This window comes from Copidosoma floridanum, unplaced genomic scaffold, assembly GCF_036245765.1.
Source record: "Copidosoma floridanum isolate Cflo_tuat_1 unplaced genomic scaffold, Cflo_Japanese_pri ptg000030l, whole genome shotgun sequence".
Lineage (NCBI taxonomy): Eukaryota > Metazoa > Arthropoda > Insecta > Hymenoptera > Encyrtidae > Copidosoma > Copidosoma floridanum.
Window position 1 is genome coordinate 11,844,349 of NW_028321907.1, and position 24,247 is coordinate 11,868,595.

Consider the following 24,247-nt stretch of genomic DNA (forward strand, 5'->3'; position numbering starts at 1 on the left):
ATCAAGGAGTCCAAATTGCGCTCTGTACATTAAACGCTTGTCAAACGATCGAGTTCGCTTTCGAGCACGCTATATTTTTAAAGACAGGTCACTTGCACTTTATTTGATAGGGCGATGGCAAAGTTGATGTTTCACGATTCCTCGTAAAAAGAGACCTCGTCAATCGTATGCAACAAACATTTTGACAAATTCTTCTATTTCGATGAGTTATCAATGTCCCCATTGGTTCGACGAAAAATCGGCAACTCCTCGCCTCGGCGAGATTTGAGGATCGGTGCCGATTTTCCACGCTCATTAGAGATTCGCGGAGCCGCGTGACGCAATAACTCCTAACGCCCGTGTGATATATCTCGAAACCCGCGCGACGCAACACCTCGACAGACTCGAACCATCAATTCCGCCGGCGATTCGGTCTTTTGAAATCATCATCATCCTCTCTCGGCTTGCAATCGCTCGCACCTGTAGGTACGCGGGCGCAACATCACAATGACTCGGCCGCGCAAGCGTATATGTAAATCGGAGCGTCAAAACAGCGCATTGTCTGATTATTGTTATTGTTGTTGCATCGCCCAGTGCGCGGTGCTCCCGTGGGACTATAATCTACTTTCGTGTCTTTATTATACTTTTAGTTCTTTTTTTTTTTTTTTTTTTTTTTCTCTTCTTCACTTCCCCCTTGATCTCGCGCGTAAAAGACACGCATACGCGCGACCGCTTAAACGGCCCAGGCCGGCCGACTAGTCGCTCGCGAGAGCGTGTAGCGCGCGGGCCTTATTATTCGAATGGCCGTCGGTCGCACGCAACGATCGGCGCGTGTGACAAATCATCGATTGGAATGACCGGTAAGACGAGAGCGGCTGGGTCGGGAGATAACATCAAATCGTGGGAACGGAGAAGTGTAGTTTGTTGTTTTCTCTGTCCAGGTAATGGTATGTAGTGTTTTTTTATGACGGACGAACGCGTCAGCGACGACGACCGGTGTTAGCAATAATTGCGGTGGGAAAAACAAGGGTGTTTCGCGCGAGACAAGCGGAAAGGAGCCAAAGAAAAAGAAGGAGAAGATTGTGAAAAAAAAAAAAAAAAAAAAAACGTAGAGCCAACGATCGGCTATATTAGACGCGGCGCGTGCGGATTTTCGGCCGGTTTCTCGGTCGGAACAACGCTCGGATGTTTGATACTGCGGTGAGTCGATTTTTCCTGCGGGTACAAAGCATATAGATCTGAGGAAGACAAGTTTTATCCCTCAAGATGCGCCTTTTTGGGCCGGTGGACGGATTTTTGGTGATGGTGGTGGTGGTGTTGATGGTAGAGACAGCGGCATTCACGTCGAGGTTTCACGACAGTGGGGTATTGACGAGGGAGGTGCTGACGCGGAGCCAGCGGGCGCAGAAAGGACACGCACAGCAGAACAAGTTGGAAACGTTTGTGAGTATTTTATGCTTTTTTTTTTTTTTTTTTTTTAAAGACGGGCTGTTGATATGCTTTTCAGGACTGGCTTCATTTCGATAATATATGTAAATATCGTGAGGAGCGAGAGAAGAGAAATTTTAAGTTGTCAAAATAAATACTGTGCTTTTGGCGTAAGTGAACGATGAGCTTTTTTCGGTGGGATCGAGAATTTCATCGATGTTCAACTAATTTTTAATGAATGGTTATTTAAAATGCGCTACTAGCGTAGGTACGAAGAATTTCGGTAATAAATACTTTTGATGATTCTAGTAGGAAAAATCGATGAGAAACATGATTGAGTCATAATCTTTATAGAAAACCTGTCGCTTGAAATGTCAACACCGATTATCGCTAGCGAAATTTATCGCGTTAACGATTGACCAATTTTTTTTTTCCCTGAGTCGCTTTGAGTTACCCGACAGATTTATCCAAGTTGATTTTCCACAGTATTAAGGGAAAGTGTTCGTATATAACACATTTTTCGTGACGCAAAAAAAAAAGCGAGGGACGATTTTTGCTTTTTTACGGTTTTTTCGCTCGTTTGGAAAAAAAAATCGGCAAACCTCCGATACAGTTAGGAGAGTCATGATTTATATGTCACGCGTGTATCTATACGTCTGGAAATTTACATAGCATATTCTGGAGAAAACGGTAAATTCGTCTCCCAAGTTAATCCGAAATTTGAAAAAACCCATAGCTCTCGCCGATCGCGGACCGGGTAAGTCACACGCGCACATAGCGACACCTTCAAACGGCCATCAGCAGCTGTCAGAACGCGATATTTATGATTAATAATTCAAATATTCCCGATTGCCTAACATAACCGATTGAAAATCGTAACGATCCCAAATTAAAACGAAATTTTCATAAAAGTAACGTTTAAGATCGATCGTCGATCCCGTAGGGTCCGTATGAATAATTCAAAGATCGTGGAAAAACGAGCGGTGTCAAACTTCACGCCCAGCGTCTTTTCCGGCCCGTGGGTGGTTGAAAAATCCACGTGGTGCCTATTTCCGGTCTGAAATGAAAAAAAACCTTACCGATCACCGGTCCACTTAAGTATATAGGTATACCAAGTTCCGATTTTTTTTTTGGCCGATTTAACGATCAGCGTGACGCTCGTGCCGCGGTATTCGGGTCGATGAATCTCTTCTTTGGTCCTCTACGAGTGGATATGTAGTCGTCGGAAGTGGATCGGTAACTGCCGATGACGCGGTGAAAAATCGAAAGTGCACAACTGACGCAGAGCCGATCTCTCGGATGATTATATACATATATATTATACACACTGACACAGACCGGGTGACTTACGTTTTTGCGATATCGCACGTTGCACTTGCTCTCCTTTGGTTTCATTCATCATCGCATTGATGATCTTACAACGGTGTGTGCAGCCGGTAAAACGTCGGAACTTGGAATTTTAGTAATTCGTTTCAAATGGATTTCATTGAATTTGGGTATACACACAATGCGTGGTATGATGGATCAATAAAGATAAGAGACTGTCTCTTTGGTTACGGAAGCAAGAAAGTGGCATTTTTCAAGTTACTTCCGGTTTCTTCACATTTCATTGGCGAATGAAAGTGAAAAACTATGGGTAAAATCAACAAAGATGCTAACCGTATCTTTTACGCACTGCTACAATAATTCGGTGTCTTTTCCTACCCGAAATGAAATTATATAGATTGGCAGAACGAAAGTCAACTTCTGGACTCTGCAAACTTTGAAGTCCTTTAAATACAAGGTGCAATGGTATTCATTATCGTATAATATCAAGTAGTTTTCAACAACTATCACAAGTATTTTTTTTGGTAACAATTTATTTTTAGTTTGAATTAAAAATTGAGCTAAATACGTCAGTAAGTGACCTTGAGTAATGTGTTTTTCAAATATCTCATAATTTTTTGGTATCATAATATTAAATTACAGAGAAAATTACTAAGTAATAAACAGAGATACGATTTTGGTGCAGTATAAAAAAAAGTACTTTATACAAATCAGCGTCAATTTTACTTTGTTATTTCCTTTAAAATATATATTTGAATGTTAATGTACATTAGATCTAGTTTTTTTTACAAAAAAAATGTGATGCAATGATTGTTGATATATTCATTAAAAATTTTACTATAAACTTACATGTCATGCAATTCAAACTTTTACCTCAAACAAAAGATGTATCGTATTTTTACATGTGCATTAAAATATAAATGCTTTTCATTTTCATATTAAATTTGCGGTTCTCAGCAAACTCTCTGGTAGACTAATTATATAAATGTTTTATTAGGTAATACGTGTAAAAAAAATAAAATAAAAAAAGCTCGTGATACCAAACAATTAGTATAAATCCGAATAAATTGACAAAAATATACATCCCCACATGATTTCACTTGTAATAACAAAAAGAAAAAAAAAAAAAAAAAAAAGAGAGAGATCTCTAATAGTAAAAATCTAAAGCGAAAAATCCCGACTCAACAGGTAGACCTCGCGACATCGGCGGGCTATTACGCGGAGGAGTATGACGTCACGACGGACGACGGCTACATCTTGACGATCCATCGAATGCCCGGAGGTCCAAAATCCCCGGTGACCCCGAAAAAGCCGGTGGTGCTCTGTATTCACGGACTCCTCGCTGCTTCTGACGTCTGGGTGTTACGAGGACCCGATAAGGATCTCGGTAGGTTACATTAATTTTTTTATTTTCCGTTTCATCACGATCTTTTGTTGATGACGAAAATACCCTTGTCAATGAGGCCCATTTCGTTTGAAACGACGGATGATATTTTTTTTTTTTTTTTTTTTTTCTTTTTCGCAGCCTTCATGATGGTGGACGCTGGCTATGACGTTTGGCTGATGAACACGCGCGGCAATTATTACGCGAGGCGGCACAAAAAATTGGTGCCCAAGGAAGAAAAATTCTGGCGCTTCAGGTATGGTAATGCGAGCCGATGACCGATCGGATTTGTTAATCTTACCGCGCGAGGATTGAAGAATTAGCCGTGCCTTATTGTCATTATTACGCGCGTAGTCGCGACCGATCGGGTAAAAACATCAATTGAAACGTTATTCTATCACTTTTGTAAGATCTTGCGTCACTTTTTTTTTTTTTTTTTTTTTTTTTTTTTTTGCAAACTGGTTCCATTCAAATGACACGCTCATAAACTTTGGCGTTGATCGATACACGTATCGAAACGTACAGGAATCACATCTGCTGTGAATGCAAATCAACGTGATTATATTATGTGTATCAACGTTCGTGTCAACAAAAAACAGACACACGTGGGCATGTTTTTTTTTATAAACAAAAATTTTCCAATGAAATCACTTTTAATTCAAAATTGGGCTAGAAGTTTCTCAATCGTTGGCAGCCTTGACGTGTACGATGCCATACGGTGCAGTGGAAATAAATTATATTATAAATGAAACGTACACGGAGATGTCAAAAAATATAAAGCTCTAACAGTAAATAGTAAACGCAAGCTTCATTTATTCATTCATTAAAATTAAGGGACCATAATCCCATTTATGTATAGTGATCTGGGATACAGTGACTTGTTGATAACGAGAGATGTAGTGAGAAATTTGTTATAGTCTTGCAGTGACATTGGCAAAAAAGACGGGCAAACGTGTAAAACACTTTTAACCGAAGAATGGAGGAAAGAGTATATTTTTCCAATGACCCCATGATGACAAAATGAAATGTCTATGTACAGTTGGCACGAGTCGGGCGTGTACGACCTCAGATCGACGATCGACTACGTCATCAGCTCAACCGGAGCGGAAAAGGTGTCGCTGATCGGCCACTCCATGGGCACGACCATCAGTCTGGTGCTCCTGTCCGAGAAGCCGGAGTACAACGCCAAGGTCAACGTGATGCTGTCGTTCGCCCCCATCGCCATTTTCACCCACTTCGTGCCCGGGCCCATTGGCACGATAGCCGTGCGCTACGGCAGACAACTCCAGGTGGGATACACCTCTCTACCTTCCTGACATTTTTTGCGCTTAACAATATACATGTGGCTGAAAATACACCCTATTGTTTGCGAAGAAAACTTTTAAGACCCTGGGCGTCCACGAGATCTTCCCCCGGAACCCCAGTATGCTCGCGGCGTACGTCACCTTCTGCCAAATGCCGCGCATCGAGCTTTTGTGCCAAACGCTGATGCTAAATCTCGCCGGGTTGTTGAAGAACAATTACTTCGACGCCATCGACATTGTGAGTATATACCGTATAGATTTTCGGACAATGAGAGTATTGGGTGGGGAAGTAACGAGACACGTGTGGTCGTTTTGTTTGACGCAGAATATGATGCCCAAGGTGTTGCAACACTACCCGCAAGGCTCGTCGCTCGAGACGCTCCTGCATTACAGGCAAATTATGCTCAGTGGTAAATGGAGTTTGTTTCATTCGTTTGTTCTGCTAACCTCGACGAGTTTGATCGATTTTTGTGCGATTTCTGTAGGTAAATTCCGGCAGTACGACTTTGGTAGGGATGGAAATTACATCCGATACAAGAACGCGACACCGCCCGAGTACCATCTCGAGAGGATAACCATTCCCATAATCCTTTATTACGGCATGAACGACGCCTACACGACGGAAGGGGTGAGCATTTTTTTTTTCCCCTTACCCATATAAGTACATTCTTTACTTCGTGCACGAGTGTACTTGCATCACATTGGTGTACGAACGAGGACTCGGGCTTGAATTTTTTGCACATAGTGTATTTATCAATGACAAGTTTCACCATTGCTAGTGTTGATCCAACCGTACACTCGAAATCATGTTTCATCCGTTCATATTTTTCGCAGGACGTGCTGGCACTTTTGGATAAACTGCCAAACGCCGAGGGCCGAGCGATAACCCACGAGCGCTTCAGCCACCTTGACTTCCTGTTCTCGAACTTCACCCAAGTGGGTCTCTACGTCGACGTCATACGCACACTCGATTGGTACAACGGTGATCAGAAGGGAAGCGACTCGGTGACGAGCCAGGACATCGCGCCGACCACTGTCGTTGTCTAAAATCTGTCATTTTCCTCTGCGATTTCAAATGTAAAAAGGAAAGAAGAAAAAAAAAATGATACGGTTGTGAAATTTTTGTTCAACGTAACACTTGGTGAGATTGCGTTTAGTATTTATCAAGTGTAGAAGCGGGTAATAAGCATGCGGATTTATTTATTTTATCGTGGTAATAATATTGCACTTTTGTCTTTTCATTCAAAAGACGTGTGATGAGGATCATTAACTATTTCAGCGAATAGCTTGATTCTACCAAAAATGTTTTTAAAAAAAACTCATAATATATGTGCTCTAATAATGTTTGTCGTGCTTGAGTTACGTTGGCTTGTTTTAGTTTTGTTTTTTTTTGTTGTATCAGTTGTATACTTGACGCCTTAGGGGTGTACACGAGTTTTTTTTTTAAGATTCAGAAACAGCAACTTGTATTTTCGGAAATAATCACGTTTTTTAAAATTACGTATTGAGTTCTTCATTTCGTTCAACCCAATAAATTGTAGAGTTGAATAAAAAAAAAGTTTTACGTTACATAAAAACGTTGATTGGTTTTTAAAGAATCTCAATTTTGGTTCTAAAACAATTTGATTGTTTATGCACAAGTTGTTTCAGTTATAATGACGTATACAGACAAAAAAAACATTTGGCCCTTTCAGCACCCGAGAGCTCTGCTTTCAACAGTTATTTCATAGTAACATAAATTAGCTACTAAACGTATATGTACATATAATGTAGAGCAGTTTAAAAATTTTTGTTGCAAATTTTTCGAGATATATGTAATTATTGCGATAAAAGACCGATAACTTAGAAATGTAAGAACAATGAAATTGAGAACCACGAATAGTATCATTTTATTGCGAAATTGATTTAAAAATATGAATTATTCTATTGGAACGCAGGATAAGAATGAACATTCATCATGAAAAATCGGATGTCTCAAAAATGTGAAACCTCAGTGACAATACTAGACTATAGTCATGGTACGTAGTACGTGTAAATAAAATACACACATTAAGTTCAAGTATTTTTTCTTTCACTTGGTCTACTATATTAAAATGCTTGTTAAAAATACAGGAAAATGTAAATTTGATACTTGATAATTTTCTTTACAATCACTTGTAAATTTGCTTTTACAGAGTCGTTGCTTTATTTTATATTTACTTGAAAATCAGCTTTTGTACATATTATAGCATTACGTAACGTGTAAGTAGTTTAATGGTATTTTGTAAAGTTTTGCTACGTTCGAACCATTTTCTTACTACTTATGAAGCATTTAGTATGGCATGAAATAAAAAAAAAAAAAAAAATTGTTTATGGGAGATTTCTTTGAAAAAATTTCAAATTTGTAACCGATTACTGACGCTTGTAACCTCATTTTTTCTGAGTATACGCAAATAAAGCGAAATTTATTATTACGAGAATCGGTAGTACTATCGATAAAATACCTTCTTAGGAATAGCCGAATTTGCATTTGGTGAAAGTATGAAAAAGGATTGAAAAAAAAAGGTGTAGAATACATCCTGTGATAGGAAGCATTATAATAGTAGATTAGAGATCGATGAATAATACATACGTCGTTTTAGGCTTTGTGCATTCACAGCTTTCGAAGCAAACAAGAAATAATATTGTATCGGTATTGTTGCTACATAAGAGTTGTTTAACAATACATTGTTTGAAAGTATTTTTTCATCCTACGAGTTCCCTATGTTTTTTGAGTGAACAGAAAGCTTGATTTCTCAGGATAAGCCTGTCTGAATTAATCGACCAGTGTATGATATTTGCTTCCAAAAGTCATAAAATTCAATTGTACTAAAATATCACATTTCAAATATTTTTAACTCGAAGTACGCGAGTTATTTTTATGAGAAAAACATACGTATGCCTAATTGGGGCTATAATCAGAACTAATCTTTACAGAGGGGCTTATTAATTTGTACAATCAGAAATATAAATTCACCTATACAAAAAAGCTACATGATAAGTCTCAACATAATTGTATAATGAAATTTCTGTGTTGATAAAAGTTTCACACGAAATTTTGTTGATACTAAGAAATAATCAATCCGATATTTATCATCTAAGAACTGAAAAGAAGATTTTTGTTTTTCATGCAACCACTACGATCAATTCGATGACTGGAAATAATTTACTCATTTAAAAAAATGACAGAAATAGAAATAAAATATAAATTAATAATAGAGTCACAAATAAATTTTTTGGCTATTGTAAGAAAAACAAACGAAAATTCCAAGTCTTACCCGATTGAAATTGGTATTTCCATATATTTTACAACATAAAACATGTTTCTCTCTGACACAAATCTTCTCTTCTTATTAAAAAGGAAAATTAACTTAGTATAGTTTGTTACAGATACAGCTTGCCAGCTTCTATTGATTTTAAGTATTACTTTGTCAAAAATATTGGCATCGCTTTTTTTTTAAAATTACAATATTTTCACTACTCCAAGAATACCGTTTGATTCATTCCTACACGTACCACAGATTTCTTATTTATTCCCAGTCTGACAATTAAATTTCGATTAACAATCTCTAAGAACTTTTTTGTGCGCAGTTTACTTGGTTGTACTGTGTTGTTTGAGCTGCTTTTGTCTTAAAAAATTTGTTCTATCTTTTTTTTGTCTTGATAACCAATTTTTTTACTTACACGTTTCCGCTCGTAAATATTCTTTAAATAATTTGCAATACTGATAACTTAAATTGTTCAACTTAGACAACGTAAGGGTTTTATTCTACGAGGTATGCAAAATAAATAAATAACCATGCAATATATTAAATAACAAATAAATATGCCATATTTACTTAAGTATAAGTAGTACTTGTATTTGTGAGGTTTAGGTCATGGATTTGAAGAAATTCCATCCTCACTAGATTAACAACTTTCACTCATGATTTTATGCCTTACCATCTATTAAAAAAAAAATCTTTTTATTTATTTATTCAACAACTATAAACTAAGTGTACTTTAAGATAAACAATATGTAATAGAACAGAGAAATTTCATTAACAATCATAATTTAATCGATTCGACGTCACCAATAGCAATAAGTTCAGTACAAAGTTTGAATAAACTAAAAATAAGTAGTATTTTGCGCAATATCACAATATGATGAGGCATGGTAATACGATTGTGTATATGGTTGTGATAACAGACAGATGAAAGTAATTTCATTGAAAGGTGTGCTGGATAAGAAAAATTCAGTTGAAGAGAAAAATGGCTCGTTAAGTTTTTGATACTATAATTGAACAGATTTTGCAGGCGAGATAGTTCAGGGCATCGGACAAGATCATGCGTAAGTTTAATACCTGGTATGGCGCAACCATGGTGTTGGCGTAAAGATTATACGGGACATAGTGATGATCTAGATGATAAAGATGAGCCGTGTGAGCCACATAGGTATGAGGGTTTTTATATGAAGAGCTCGACGGAGTGCGGTATCAAGCAGAGAAAAGTTAGTGCGTGGAGACCAGATAACGTAAGTATATGAGTGAGACGATATGGATATAAAAAAGATAATATGGATTCGGGTGGACCTTATACTTTTTAAGATGTAGAAAAAACTGTGCCTACGTGGGTATTGGAGCTCCATGGACAGTCAAGTACGACTCCTAGGCCAGACACTGACTCAACTCTTTTTGTGGAAGCTAATTAATAAAATTTAGATTCTTCTTATCCTGAATTTTCCTGAGATTTCCTTAAACGATTAAATATATGTTATAGAAAATCTATGGATAAATGATATTAAATCAAGTAAGACTAATTTCATGAGTGACTTTCAAATGATTATTCGAATTCACTAATGATTGTTGACAATTTGTAATTAATTTTGTCTTCAAAAAATTTTTTCTGTCATAAAAAATACGATTTGTTGTAATTATTTCAAGATTCTTAATAAATATACAATTTAAGGTCTAAGTATCTGATTTGAGTGCTGGTACATGTTTTTAAAAGATACCTTATGCATTAGTTTGATAAAACTATTGTACATATTATGTACACGTATTCTTGTAGATTTTAATATTGCCGAAAGTCGTACAATATTTCAACTTTATCTTTATTGGCGGGGTCTTATTTAGCTAATAGTCATTTACACGCATTGCCTATCTTGTACAGTAGCACTGATACGAACGTCGTCAAAAATGTTAAGGTAGACCAAAAATTGAACGGCTAAGAAGTAGGTGGAAGTATAGTTAAAAAAAATTTTCCAGTATCACCTCCATTCCTCGGGGCTTTCTCACATTTACAATTTTTCGTCCGTATGTTTCACCAATACACGTCTGCACGTCACTTGTAAAAACATTATCTTTAACGAAAAAGTAAAAGGAGGGATGGATCGCCCGATCGTCTCATGCGTGCATATATATAAAGGCGAGTAAAGGCGCGACGAGCATTTTGACGTCCTCCACATTTCTTGAGTTGTCTTTGTAATTTTTCATAGAGTGATACTTTGGTAAGTCTGTGCATTCACGAGGCTGGTCTTTGATATTTCGAACAATAGTTATTTTTGCCGGAGCATGAATCAATCACCAAACAATAGCGAACGACAATTGGTATCAATATCTTCGTCCACGCGGGAAAATCAGTACAAAACCGCGTTCATCCACGAGCACCGTCACGTCCGAACCCACACCGTACAGTCGACCACGTACACACCCACGTCATCGCACTCCCATATGCACACCAACACGCACGTACACACGCACACGCATGTTAATTACATTACAAGAAAGAATTGTTAGGCACCAGCAGTTGTTGAATGAACAAAGTAAGCATCTCACCTGGTGTTCATTGGGTCGAGTGGTGACTACCTAAACATTTAATTATACAACAGATAACGCAGTTGAACCTTGTCGCTGAAGCTGTGACGAAAGGTGGTGCTGGAAATCGCGCTGATCTTCCGAAACACGTGGCAAAATGTCTGGAACGAGCAGCAACAACGGTAGAACTTACACGTCCACGTTCTCGATGTCGTCGTCGCGTACGTTTTCGTCCTCGTATTCAGAGAGCCATTTAATCGTACCTTGGAACACCGTCATTGTAGACCGGCCGTCGGGTAACTCCAACCAAACCCATTACTCATTTTCATCGTCTGCCCTGAGCGCAGTGACAAATGCACGTCAATACGAAAACAGTTCCAACACGAAATTTTATCCAGAGGTGCAAAAAACGTACTACTCCGCTGAACAAGCTCGTGAGGTACAATACAATGCAAATACCATGTCCTCGAGGTCCAAACAATAACATCGACTCACGATTGCAAGACCTGATATTGACACTCGATCGGTCACGGACGACGGTGTTCATTGTATGGGAGAATCAGCATACACCATCGAAGACAATAGCAACTACATCGACTTTATTTTTCATTTGCAATCAGAAATCAAAGCTTAATGCAGCTGGTGTTGAAAAAAATGCCATCCTGAATTATACAGTATACTTACACACGGTCAGTGATCTCATCGATCCGACAACCAAGACAAAGAAAAAGATAGTAAGAACGACACTGATACAGATTATTTACTGGACACCGGACGTGATCCTTTGGAATTTCAGGCATATTGATTACAACTCCTGTACTTCTCAGTGAAATTTTTTCTTGTAACCCATTTTTAAATCATATTTCACGTTTGTATCTGTAACGTTGTATGGATAAAAAATATTACCTATAATTTTTATTACAATATCGTGGCAAAATAAAAAAAAAATAAAAAAAACAAGGTTAACAGTTTGTGTTGTACAAAGATGTCACTAGAGTCATGCCGATATAAATTTTAATATTTTTATCTACAATTTTTCAATGCTTCGTAAATATAGTGTATCTTATGTGTGGCGATTCAAAATACTGTTTGTAGAGCGTTTCCAGATTCTTGCTACATCAAAAGTAATTGTAAAACAATTCATGTTGTAATTAATAGTATGGTTAAATAAATATCTTTCAACTTTTTTAATTGGCACCGAAAAAATTTTTTCCTTTTGTCATAATTATTGGTAAATCCTTCTCTTTACGCTGCGTGCGTCACGAGGAATGAATCAGTCCTTCTTTTGTCGGGGTTACTGACTATCCAGAAAACTGATTTTTTTCTCTTATCGTACAAGCGATGATATTCACAATTATAAGCGAATCCATACAATTTTTAAGTATTTTTAATCTACTACTCATTTTGTAAAAGTTCAAGTAAAAAAATATTCTTATGAACTTAAGTACATGATCATTTTTACAATGTATAGTCGGAGTCACTACTAGGTAAAATATTACAATCACTATTACAGTTCATGCTGTTGGAATGATGGGAAAAATCGGTTGTTCATGTATCAGAATAATTTTTTATTTACTGCACGAATTCTAAGAAAACCGCATTCTCCCTTGCTGTAGTAGAAAAATAAGTTTGCATAGAAAAAAATATACAGTTCCTATTAATATTGTACGTTCGTCCCTTTAACTACGATTCAAAGACAATTGTTGTCACGGATAGCTTACTTCTACACCCAAGTAGAACTAAAATTTTTTCTTATGTGACTGTAAAATTGACACTGATGATTGCGAAAAATAATCATAATTAGTTACTTAAGAATCGTAGTAGTGGGGACATACAAATTCTATAAAAAATAAAAAATCTTTAGCTAAAAATTCTTCAAAATTAATAAAAAAAGGTTTTTCCAAGTATTTCTTTATAATACAACTTAATAGTCGATTCATGTGGATAGAGTGATAAAGAGTAATTATATTCTACCTGCTGATTTGAAAATTTACATTTAACAAAGGAAAAATATAAAAGCCTTGATCTAAATTTACAGATATACAGCTGAGTTTTAATATCTACAGTTTCTTAACTAATCTAGCGGGTTCAATTATCTCGCAAGAGACCTACTTATACATGTAATTAAAACGAACATCTTTTTGATTAACAGCGAGCACTTGGTAAACCGTAATTCATTTTTAAACTAGTGAATTCACGCGTTAAACTGATGGTGATTATCTGCAACAATGCGGGATGCCGTTTTTGATGCAGGTTGCGCAAGTCACCAGATCAAAGCGCATCATAGCTCAAAAATAAATGTCACCACATATACCCAACTGTTACCGATATTTCTTAATCTTTTCGAGGAAAAAGTTTTTTTTTGGTTCATGCCATTTTTTGTTTCCTCGATCCAAAAACTATAAGCAAGAACGGATGTTGCAACAAATATATAGCTTTTTTGAAACAAAAGTCATAAATCCAAATGAAGTGCAAATAAAATAGTTTTCTGTATCATACATTGATTCACACTTTGCTTTACGGTGAAAAAAAAAAACCAAATAATTGGTGCTGGAGAAGAAAAATTCACAGCTCACAGCGCCCAGTAGCTGTACACATCCTTTCTGGCGTGAAAATCACGGCTATTGCGAAAACCTCTCGCGCTGAAAATCGCACAGTAAATCTAAGTTTTTACGAGTGCGTCACGCAATCTATCACAGTCGGGGAACGTCGAAAAAACACGTATCTTCCGTATCCAATTCTCCGACAATCGGAGGTAAAAAAGAAAGAAGAAAAGTGAGAAACAAGGAGATGATTAGGCTCTGCGTGACTGAGCTGTTGCAGTTCGGGCAAGTGAAATCAGCACATTTCGTCAACAATATGGTTATTGTTGTTGTTGTTGTTAGATATATATTTTTCACTTGGTGCAAGATACGCGAATGAAGTACATACGTACGATAAAACAGGAAGTGTAAAGGATGATTATGGCGTTAACCTGCTCTTGTACATTGGTTAACAATTTTTTTTTTTTTTTGCATAGAATATTTATTATAAATGACAATACAATGTATAGCGTCAACGAATACATCTAATTTTTGTTATTTTTAATAGTTATTGTAGACTGAAAGTGACGGATTTTACTAGATGGCTCGTCTTACCTTACTTGTCTGTTTCTACTTCGTGTACTGTATTTTGCATACGATGAACTTTTAGTGCAGTTGTAGCCGTAGTTACTGTTGTAGACCACAATTATAACTGAAAGATAGAAATATATAGTAAGAAATTTTGTAAGCAACAGGTATTACTAATATGTTAACGTGATAGAAATTAGAATACATAGTAAGAAATTTTTTTATAAACGCCTTTATTTATAAATTTAAATGAAGAAAGTAATAGTTAATCGTACGTGTGATTGATTAAAATACAATTCGGTGACTCTAGTTTTTACCATTCATGCATACAACAAATAACTCTTTATTGGTCAGTTTATCAATAAAAGCTTCATTTTATCGTTTGTCCGTAGGTTTTTTATTTTATTTTATTTCTTCAATTTGCCGAAGATACTCTTATATACTGTCGATTCTTCTGTCATTTGACATGGATCATCAAGTTATTGAATTTCTACAACTTGTAGCTGACCGATGATTCTAGATAACTGCTATGTATATGTATATGAAATAAGCTCATAGAACCACATTAACGAGCCGAGGAAAAGAAGAATCGATGGTATATACGTGGCATAAAAAAGGCTGTTTCGCGCTCGGCTAGTTTTCTGTCTGCATGCACGACGCAATTGTGGCAACGAAATCGTTCATCCCCAACATATTGCGCTTATACTCCACCTTATTCAACAGGTATAACTAATATGTTAACGTGTCCACAAGTAAGTGCACGAAACCGTCCACAAAAGGATTAGGTACTTTCGCAACAGTCGAGATTTTGACCGAAAGTCGTTTGCGCATTCACTGTGCATGTATACGCGCAGACGAGATTTTATCATGAGCTATACATCGTTTGTTTCGTTCCCTATAATGCGCCTTTTAATCGATGGCCAAGTGCTCCAAGTAGGTATATGTCTTGCGCGCGGATCGCAGGGGTTTACTGGACACCGGCTGCTGCGCGAATCTGTTGGGCAACGCAAATCGGCCCGCGAGTGGTCGATATTAATCGGCAAACGTGTACCTCCTCTCTCCTCCACCTGTTTAATGTTTCTATTGAAATTTCTTGGACTCGCCGTCGCCGCTGTCCTCACAACTCGACTCTCCCGAGCTGTACGGCTATCGCAGATTTACTGTGATTTATGGAAGATCCATTTGTCCATTTTTAAGGGAATAAGTAGACATATTAACAAGTGAAAGGAATTTCAGAGATTACAGTACTAAAATTGACAGATGGAAGGTTGAATCAGAGACGAAAAATTAATCTTATGATGTTTTACACTTTGGGGTTCCTTTACAGCCTTGATATCCAGTAACAACCGTAAAAGTTGTGACAAGGTCGCTTGTGGGATAAAAATTAAAGGAATGAGCGTCATTAAAACTGCTAAAAGTTGCCTTTTGATACAAATAAAGGTTGGTAATACTTAAGAGTTACCTTTTGAAAAAACTATCTAGATTTTGCAAACAAAAATACTTATCTCTGTACGCAGTAAAATCTTGCGGTGGTCATCATCATATTTTATTGCGTGTCACCGAGTTCACTTTAATGAAATATTTCACAAGGATACATTTCGTTAAATATTGGTGCAAACGATAAAAACAGTTTTTAATGTACTAGTCAAATCGTAACTCAATCATTGTTTGCATAATGTTATAAGTTGTCAAACTCGAAGACAAAATACCTTCTGTAAAAATTGTTAAACGTCTTTGTTTCGTACATGTAGAAGTTTCTAAGATCACTCGCAATATACCTTTGAGGGTGGGTGTCTTACATACATTATACATTATACATTGATTGCGAGCTACATTACGGAATAAAATTATTCAAATGTGGATTACACCGATTACGTGAGACTCTCTCGATCTCTCTCTGGTCTTCATTTTCCACACCGCTCGGCTTGTAAGTAAGTAGGTAAGTGGCGTAGAAAACTACCTTTCGAAAGTTATGATACGCGTTATATAACAACTTTTGATACCCACTCGGGCGTCTGACAACAATATTCTAAACAATCCTACAATCATCTCTCGAGGGGTGTATATTGATGTACGGATATCCAGCCAGGCGTGCAATATCGTGGTGAGGAAAAAAAAAAAAAAAAAAGAAAACTAATAGACAGGTGCGATTACAAAACGGCCGGTGCACAATACAATACCTTATACACCTATCAAAGCTACCGTCGGGTTGCGAAAGCATCATCACGATAACCACCATTACCGCGCTGTAATATGTGAATGCGCCGCACGGGCCTTGCGATCAGTCTTACTGGAGAGCTATATACGCGAGCGGTGCGGTGAAATAATTTCGCGCTGGCACACGCAAACGATTCGCGGTTCACGATGAAGCTACGACAGTATATTTATCGTTATGAATGAAATGCGGGGAAAAAGGTCTACTTGTGGATTTGCGGCTGGAGTGGATCGTTTTAGTTACGCGTCAATTTATTTTCGTACCGTGTAATGAGAGCTTTTTCGTGTTTGTAATGTTTTTTTTTTTTTTGTACCTATTAATATCACATTTTCTTTGGTGATTTTCAGCGAGCGGCTTTTCACGTTATATCACGGTAATACAACAACACTTATCGCTTATAAATTGGATGGGAGATGGAAATGATTTTCGCTGGCGCAACGTCGGAAAAATTTTCACTCAGGCTTTCATTTGATCTGCATTGCTGTGATGTTGTTCTAATATATATTAAATCGTTTTTGATTGGTAGGAACTCTTTCAAAGTATTATCTGGACGATTGAAAAAAAATTGAAAGAACTATACTTCAGGTTTCCGAAAAACAAGCCAATTTCAATCGATCGATGGACGGATATTGTATGTAGATGGATTGATGAAGGTTGGAGATGTCAAAAAAAAGAAATTTAGATGGTAGAAACCACATTTCCTCCATTAATTTACACCACATAGTTACCACGATAAAATAGTTTGTGTCGAACTTTCTGCATTACTGTTCTGCATTACTGTTGCTATATTGATTGTGCTTATTGTGCTGTTTTGCTTTTAATACAGAAAATAATCCAGAATATTTTTTTTTACTTGATTGTCTGATTCCACGATCACTTTTAAACATAGGAAAGGATGCTATTCACCGAGTCATATTACTATAGTATCAAAATCAGCAGTGGATGTAGTTATTTTTTACCCCAAAATCTGAACCAGCTCTTTGTTGTCTGAAACCATTTTTGTGGGCAAAACAAGTGTCTCCAAAAACAAAAGTACAAATAACGATAAGTATTCTAAGTATCGTGGTGCCTGTATATTTCTAAATAAGTATTAATATTAGTTTTCCACAAAAACTTTGCACCCCTTAAGCACTTTCTGACCCCTCTTCTGATTTGTTCGTAAAACTCGTACTTTGCGCCTTTGGTTGAAATGTATTAATGTGTCCATAATCTTTTCAAGGATATAATCTTTAAGACCAAAATCGAAACATCAGGTACACGAATGAATTTCTAAAACTCGTGTGCTCAAAAAATTGTTTTCCATATATTACGACGAAGATTCAATCTCGTGATCAAGTGGTCCAACGTAAATCAAAAGGCACACAACAAGGGTAATTTATGAATATTTATCAAAATCCTTCAGCAGCAGACTCATCGGGACATTGTACCACCAATAATAGTACCCTTTCAAAAGTAAATCGTCCTCGACCTCTCCCTCACACACAGTTGCTCTTCTCAAACGAAAAGACCGTGCCATCGAAGTCATCTTCGCATCATCGAAAGCCTCCCCCAGTGCGTATGTAAGCATCACCCATATACCGTTCTCGCGAGAGGATAGCTCCACGCTTACCTCGCCGTCGCCCGCAATGTGCACAGAGCAAGTATATAAAAGTCAGCGCTACGACTCGGCACGGCTTTATTGCACGCCCGTGCGCCCGGCGAGCGCGTGCCAGCCAGACCCACCGGCTCTCAACCAACCCGCCGTTGGAAATTTTCGCGTTGCTTTGACTTTTCTTATTTTTCGTGTGGGTGTGCGTGTATGTGTGTGTTTATGAGTGCGCGGGTATAGTTGCAGGTTACTTGGTGCTCTCGTGTACAGTGTGCGATGTTGATTACGACATTTCTCGTCACGGCCGGTTGGCTGGCGTTGGCGGGCTTGCCGGCCGGCGTTTGGGCCAAACTGGATCCGAACCCCGACATCGATCTCAGGACCGTAAGTCTTGTTTTGCGCCTTTGCACGGCCAGTCGAGTGTGAAGCTTGTGGTTGCGCATACACCGTGTTAAATACACCCATACCACTATACTGTATGTTTGATGCAGCGATGCATTTCGATATGGGCCATTTTTTTTTTTTTTTTTTTTTTTCATCGAAATTTGTTGAACCATATGGTCGAGATGAGCTTCTATCGTTGTGGTACTGAAAGCTGGCTATTATTATCTCGGTATATGCCGTAATGTGTCTTCTTCGAATGCGTTTTTACCCGCAGTACATACATATGTAGGTATTATTTATCACACCGCAAAGAGTCCCGTTCGCCAAGCATAATTTATCCCGCTGATGAAAGTTGTCAGTCACGCGGTTGTCCTCGTCCCGAAACCTTTGGAAAACGCCGTAAACCATTGCCGTTGACAAAAAAATGTACATCACTCGTATATGAACGTATACGCATGTTGAAAATTGAATTTTATTCCCCGTCATGTAAACAACTGACTCCCGTCTTTGATTGTTCTTGCGCCAATCGACAACCCGCAAAGAACGAATTGGTGAGAAAGTACGGCTACCCGTTCGAGGAGCACACGGTAGTCACCGAGGACGGCTACATACTGGGTTTGCACCGAATACCGCATGGTAGAAGGAATTACGACGGAAGCTACTTCGCGAGACGGCCACCTGTCTTGATGATGCACGGCCTTGGCGGCAGCTCGGCTGATTGGGTTCTCATGGGGCCGGGCTACTCTTTGGGTAAGTTTACGTGGCCGTTTGATTTTTCTTGTTTGTTCATTGGACGAACGTATTTTTCCTTATTTAACACCGCTCAAACGACTATGGTTGCAGGATTTCAGATTCCGAACACTAGTACACGTATTTTTAATATTTTCTTATTCCATTTACTCGTATTTTTCATGTACTCCACCGTGAAGGAAATTGTATATTTTTTATCAAGAAAAATTTGCACAGGATTATTAAACTTGTGTCTGATGTTGGCAACTCATTTATTTCAATCGTATGTGGAAATGTACTTGGATTTAGTCGGATTAAAAAATTTTTGCCAGTACGTTTTTAAGTCATTAGTTGTATCGATACACATAGGTAAACTTGAATAAAGTTCATTCTTATTTTCAAGCTTGATTTCTTGTTTGAATCAAGTATAAATCAACTTGATATTTTTATCGCCAATCTTAATACTACTTCGTCAAAAATTTAAATAATACGGATGCTTAAAATTCAGAAACGTTTTTCGGGCATCCTTGAATTACAGTCCTTTCTAGCCAATCAAATCACGAATAAAAAGACTTTACTAAATCCTTGTAGAGGTGGGATTAAATTTTTTTTTACCAACACAGGCGATGTATTTTTCATGCCAAGCGGATTTACAAAAAATCTCGTACTAACTATAAATAGACTTGAGAATTTATATGAATGAAACTCCATTCCATAGCCGTTCCGGAAGGCGTTTCTTCAAAAACCTGGATAATAAAATTCAAAAAAGTCCATAAATCTTCTTTCCGCAGACGCGCCTAATCCTCGTACCACTATGAAAAAAAAAAGCAAAGCTAAATCATCCGAAAAAGAGGTTCAACAACTTTCATGTATTCAGAGACCGACGCGTCACTTGCGCACTCCGCAAGGCCGCTGATTGACAATGAATGCAGTTCAAGGTCGCAAAAGTAAAACCACAGCCGTGGTGTCGAGCCTCGACACTACAGTATATCGTTACAATACCGCCACCTCCTCCTCCCACTTTTTCTTGGGGTCATGTAATTTGGCCTCCGCAACATAATATTCGATGCACAGTTTGACGCGCACGGCAACGCCTCGCAAGCTCGACCCACTTTTCTCATGAGCGGACTGGATGCTCTTGGTCGATTTCATCGTCACGACCGTACGGGTTTTTCAATCTAAAAGGGAATAGAGTTTGGGGGAAAAAAAAAGAAAAAAAAAATAGACCTCGATCAAGTCCACGTAAAAGGTAAAGATGCGCCGCGAGAAAGTGGGGAGCGTTGTGAAACCACGGCAGCGTGAAATCTAGCCTGTACTCTATATAGGGACCCATGAGCTATAGCCTTTCGCTAAATAAGGCGTATGAAACGCTTGGACTGTTTTATTATTAGATAATACGGCCTAGCCGCGGTATTACTAACGGGGAAAGTGTTTAGCGGAGTACAAAGGATAGTGGTGCCATTTTGCGTTATAAAAGGTCAGACGAGGATCTGCCTTTTTCTGAGACTATAAGAAATTAATTTTTTTTTGAAGACTTTCGAAATCGATCAATGATTTTTTTCGACCTTGAAGTCTTTATTTGGATGACTTCTTTGAAGATACAACCCTTTTGTTGTTAATCAATAAATCAATCATCAATTGGCCTGTATTGTAGAAAGTGGTGTACTTTATTTAATGCACAATCGAAAAAAGTCTTCATTTGCTTACATTATTTTTAATAGTCAACGAAAATCATTCAATGGCCTCTGTGGTTATCGCAGCAAGTTATTAAATGCTTTTGCGCGCCATTCAAAGCCATTAACGAATTACAAACGTTTTTTCATAGACTTGAGTTAAATTTACATTAAAAATCAAAGACATTTTTTTATTCGATCACGTAATTTTGCTCTTTCCCTGTAGGTTGAGATATTTGAAAGGCCATTTTATTAAATTATTGTTAAAAGACTTTTGACTCTCTTTAAATGCCTCACGAAGACTTGAATCACATTGTGAGTCTTTAAAAAGTTCTTTTTCTTTGATTTCATGAGGCGTACAGCCTCTTGAGTTTAAACGATGTGTTAAACGAGATTTTTATATTCAACTTATATACCCTCACGTATTTGTTTTATTTATTTTTTTCCCTACGATTTTTGATATTTTGGCAACGTGTACAGAGCACAATGCACTTTTTTCGACTTTTCACCGTATTCGGGGCAAACAAAGTCTACCATTGTTATTCGACGCGGGAGCGCAATGTAAAAACGTGAAAATCCACCGTTGTAGCTGGCGGTGCTAGAAACTTTCCTCGCTCCTTTTGTATTCAACGAACGGCAGCGAAATAACGCGGCAGAAGGAAATTTTTTTGCTCGCTCATAATTCCAAAAGGAAGCCTCTAAAAAAAAAAAAAAAAAAAAAAAAAGACCCACGCGAAGAATCGCTTCCCGAGGCGAAATTACTTTCCAGACTGTCTGCGTCCGGCACGCAAGTGTATTCGGACTTTGCTTTACGCCGCCTCCATTACTATGTATATGTGCTGGACGCCCGTACAAAACACCATACGGCGAACAGTGCGAGTCAGATAATAAAAATATACATGCATTTACAATATATATATATATGTGTGTGTGTGCTCCCGCTGGGCACGTGCGTTCTCTTGTTATTGTATAATATCGGCGAGCGCGCGCGTCCATGCATTTACACATGTGTATATGCACCAACGGTAGCGGTTATCCTTCGCTGGTCTTTAAAGAGTGCGCCTATGCGCGCATTAAGCTTTTGCGACCACTGCACGATTTTCTGCTTGTTACTTTTTATACACTTTACCTCTCTATGGGCTCCGATTTTTTTTTTTTTTTTTTTATTACTCTTTTCATTGGTTTTCGGGCTCTTTTAGGATATACACTACGCTTATGAGCCGCTACAGTTGGTTTATCATCGAGAGGGAGGGCGATTTAAAGATACAACGCTATTTGCATGCAATGTTGGTTGTCCACCGTGGAAGGGATTTATATGCACTTGGAGTGCTTTATTGGCAAACATTTGTGAAAATAGTCGACAGTTTTGCAATGTTTTCGCGATGGTTGAGAGTTTCGTGTCCCTATACGTGATTGTAATATACATCTATTGAGCCTTTTTTTTGGACTTTTTAATTGGTTTGATGATGTATTTTTAATAATAAAAAAAAAAAAAAAAAACTTTTTTCTCATAAATCTAATGAATACTTGAATATTGGGCCTCTAATCGATATTTAAGATAATAATTTGAAACTTAATTTCTCAACTTTATCATTGGTTTGCGTTGAAGCGTACTTCCTTGCGGACACAGGGTACGACGTTTGGCTGGGGAACAATCGTGGCAATGTTTACTCGAGAAATCACACCAACATGGAACCAACTGACCGCTACTTTTGGGACTTTAGGTAACCTTTTTGTACAATTAATATTATTTTCAAACGTAACAAGTGGCATACATGTGTACGTACGCATAATCCTGAAGAAAAAAATTTTTCTTTTCAAATACTTAAAAAATGAAAATTTTCATACAGTTCCAACAAGATCGATTCTTCATAACGAGATTTGGTTACAGCTTCCACGAGTTAGGGATGTACGACTTGCCGTCGAGCATCGATTACATCCTAGGCGTTACCAGACACAGGAGAATCCTGTACGTGGGCCACTCGCAGGGCACGACCCAATTACTCGTGATGACCTCGCAGCTGCCCCGGTACAACGGCAAGATCGCGCTGGCGGCTGGCCTCGCACCCGCAGCCTTCACCGGCTATCTCCGGGGCCCCATCACTCAACTCACCAAGCTGACATACTTCGGTGTCGTACGTGTCACTCGATCTTCCCTTGAGTGCATATATATATATATATATATATTTTTTTTTTTTTCGGATTTTCCGACCTTTTTTGTTTGACCGGTCCTTCGAATGCAATTTCAGTGGGTGGGCGAAAATTTTGGCTATCCAGAGTTTGGCTCGCGCTCGAGGTGGGGCAGATTCATTTCTCGGCTGTTTTGCCAGAGCGCCGCTCCGACGCAGATCTTTTGCAGCACCAAGTTTTATCTGCTAGCTGGATTCAGTCCCGACATTGATTTGGTAAAACCACGGACGGATTTTGTTTTACATATAATAATATGTATTCCAACTGTGTCGTGGTCCTGTATTGTTGTAGGACAAGCTGACGGTCATCGCGAGCCATTTGCCTGCCGGTGCCTCTTGGAAGCAGCTCATTCATTATGGCCAAGGGTACATCAATCCTGGTATGTTTAAAGTTTTTGAATCTTTGGAATCTCAGCAAATCATAATCTTACAATTTCCTCCAAAATTCATACAATATTTTTTCCGAATGTTGTAACGACAGGGTACTTTCGACTCTACGATTATGGGAATGATAACAGGAATCGCTTGGTGTACGGATATCCCACGCCGCCAGAGTACAAGCTCGAAGCCATAACTGCACCCATTGCTCTGTTCAGCAGTACCAATGATTGGTTGGCCACTCCAAAGGTAAAAATCATTTTTTAATCGTAATTTAAGCTAACTTTAGCATTGCCCAATGAAAATTTATTAACTTTTCTTTCTTTCGTTTTTAGGACATTGAATTACTTGCTAATAAATTGAGGAGTGTTGTTTATCACAGAAGGATTTCAACCAATCCGTTCAATCATTATGATTTCATATGGGGAAGAACAGCACCGCATATTGTCTTTGAACCTTTGATGCGGCTTATGGAAAAATATCGATATCTATGACACCTTTTAACGAGTTTGTTACGTTTACCATGTTGTGTTCATCAAACATGATTGTATGATAATCAAATAATTCTAGTCATTACTACTTACAAAATGAGAAAAAAAATTTAATACAGGAAAACAAGTAATTTTTGTGTATAAATATCAGAGTCATACGTTTTCATTGAAACAGTATAAAGAGGTACTTAATGTTTGATTCATTCATTGATAAATATAAACATAAAAACCGAAAACATGTAAAAACTGTAGTTTA

General features: G+C 37.9%; 2 protein-coding genes across 2 annotated transcripts; both read left to right on the forward strand.

Annotated features, from left to right (window-relative positions):
* Positions 1-1,085: 1,085 nt before the first annotated feature.
* On the forward strand, positions 1,086-7,880 carry LOC106643085 (lipase 3-like). The gene is made up of 8 exons (XM_014358065.2): positions 1,086-1,422; positions 3,922-4,120; positions 4,259-4,373; positions 5,157-5,406; positions 5,492-5,659; positions 5,747-5,831; positions 5,907-6,049; positions 6,256-7,880. Exons 1-8 carry the CDS (start codon positions 1,246-1,248, stop codon positions 6,466-6,468), a joined length of 1,350 nt encoding a protein of 449 aa, XP_014213551.2. The 5' UTR covers positions 1,086-1,245; the 3' UTR covers positions 6,469-7,880.
* Positions 7,881-18,326: 10,446 nt separating this feature from the next.
* Positions 18,327-24,070, forward strand: LOC106642554 (lipase 3). Its single transcript, XM_014357374.3, has 8 exons — positions 18,327-18,531; positions 19,074-19,281; positions 22,543-22,657; positions 22,825-23,068; positions 23,183-23,338; positions 23,415-23,502; positions 23,604-23,749; positions 23,836-24,070. The coding sequence occupies exons 1-8, from the start codon at positions 18,424-18,426 to the stop codon at positions 23,992-23,994; spliced, it is 1,224 nt and encodes a 407-aa protein (XP_014212860.2). The 5' UTR covers positions 18,327-18,423; the 3' UTR covers positions 23,995-24,070.
* The last annotated feature ends 177 nt before the right edge of the window (positions 24,071-24,247 follow it).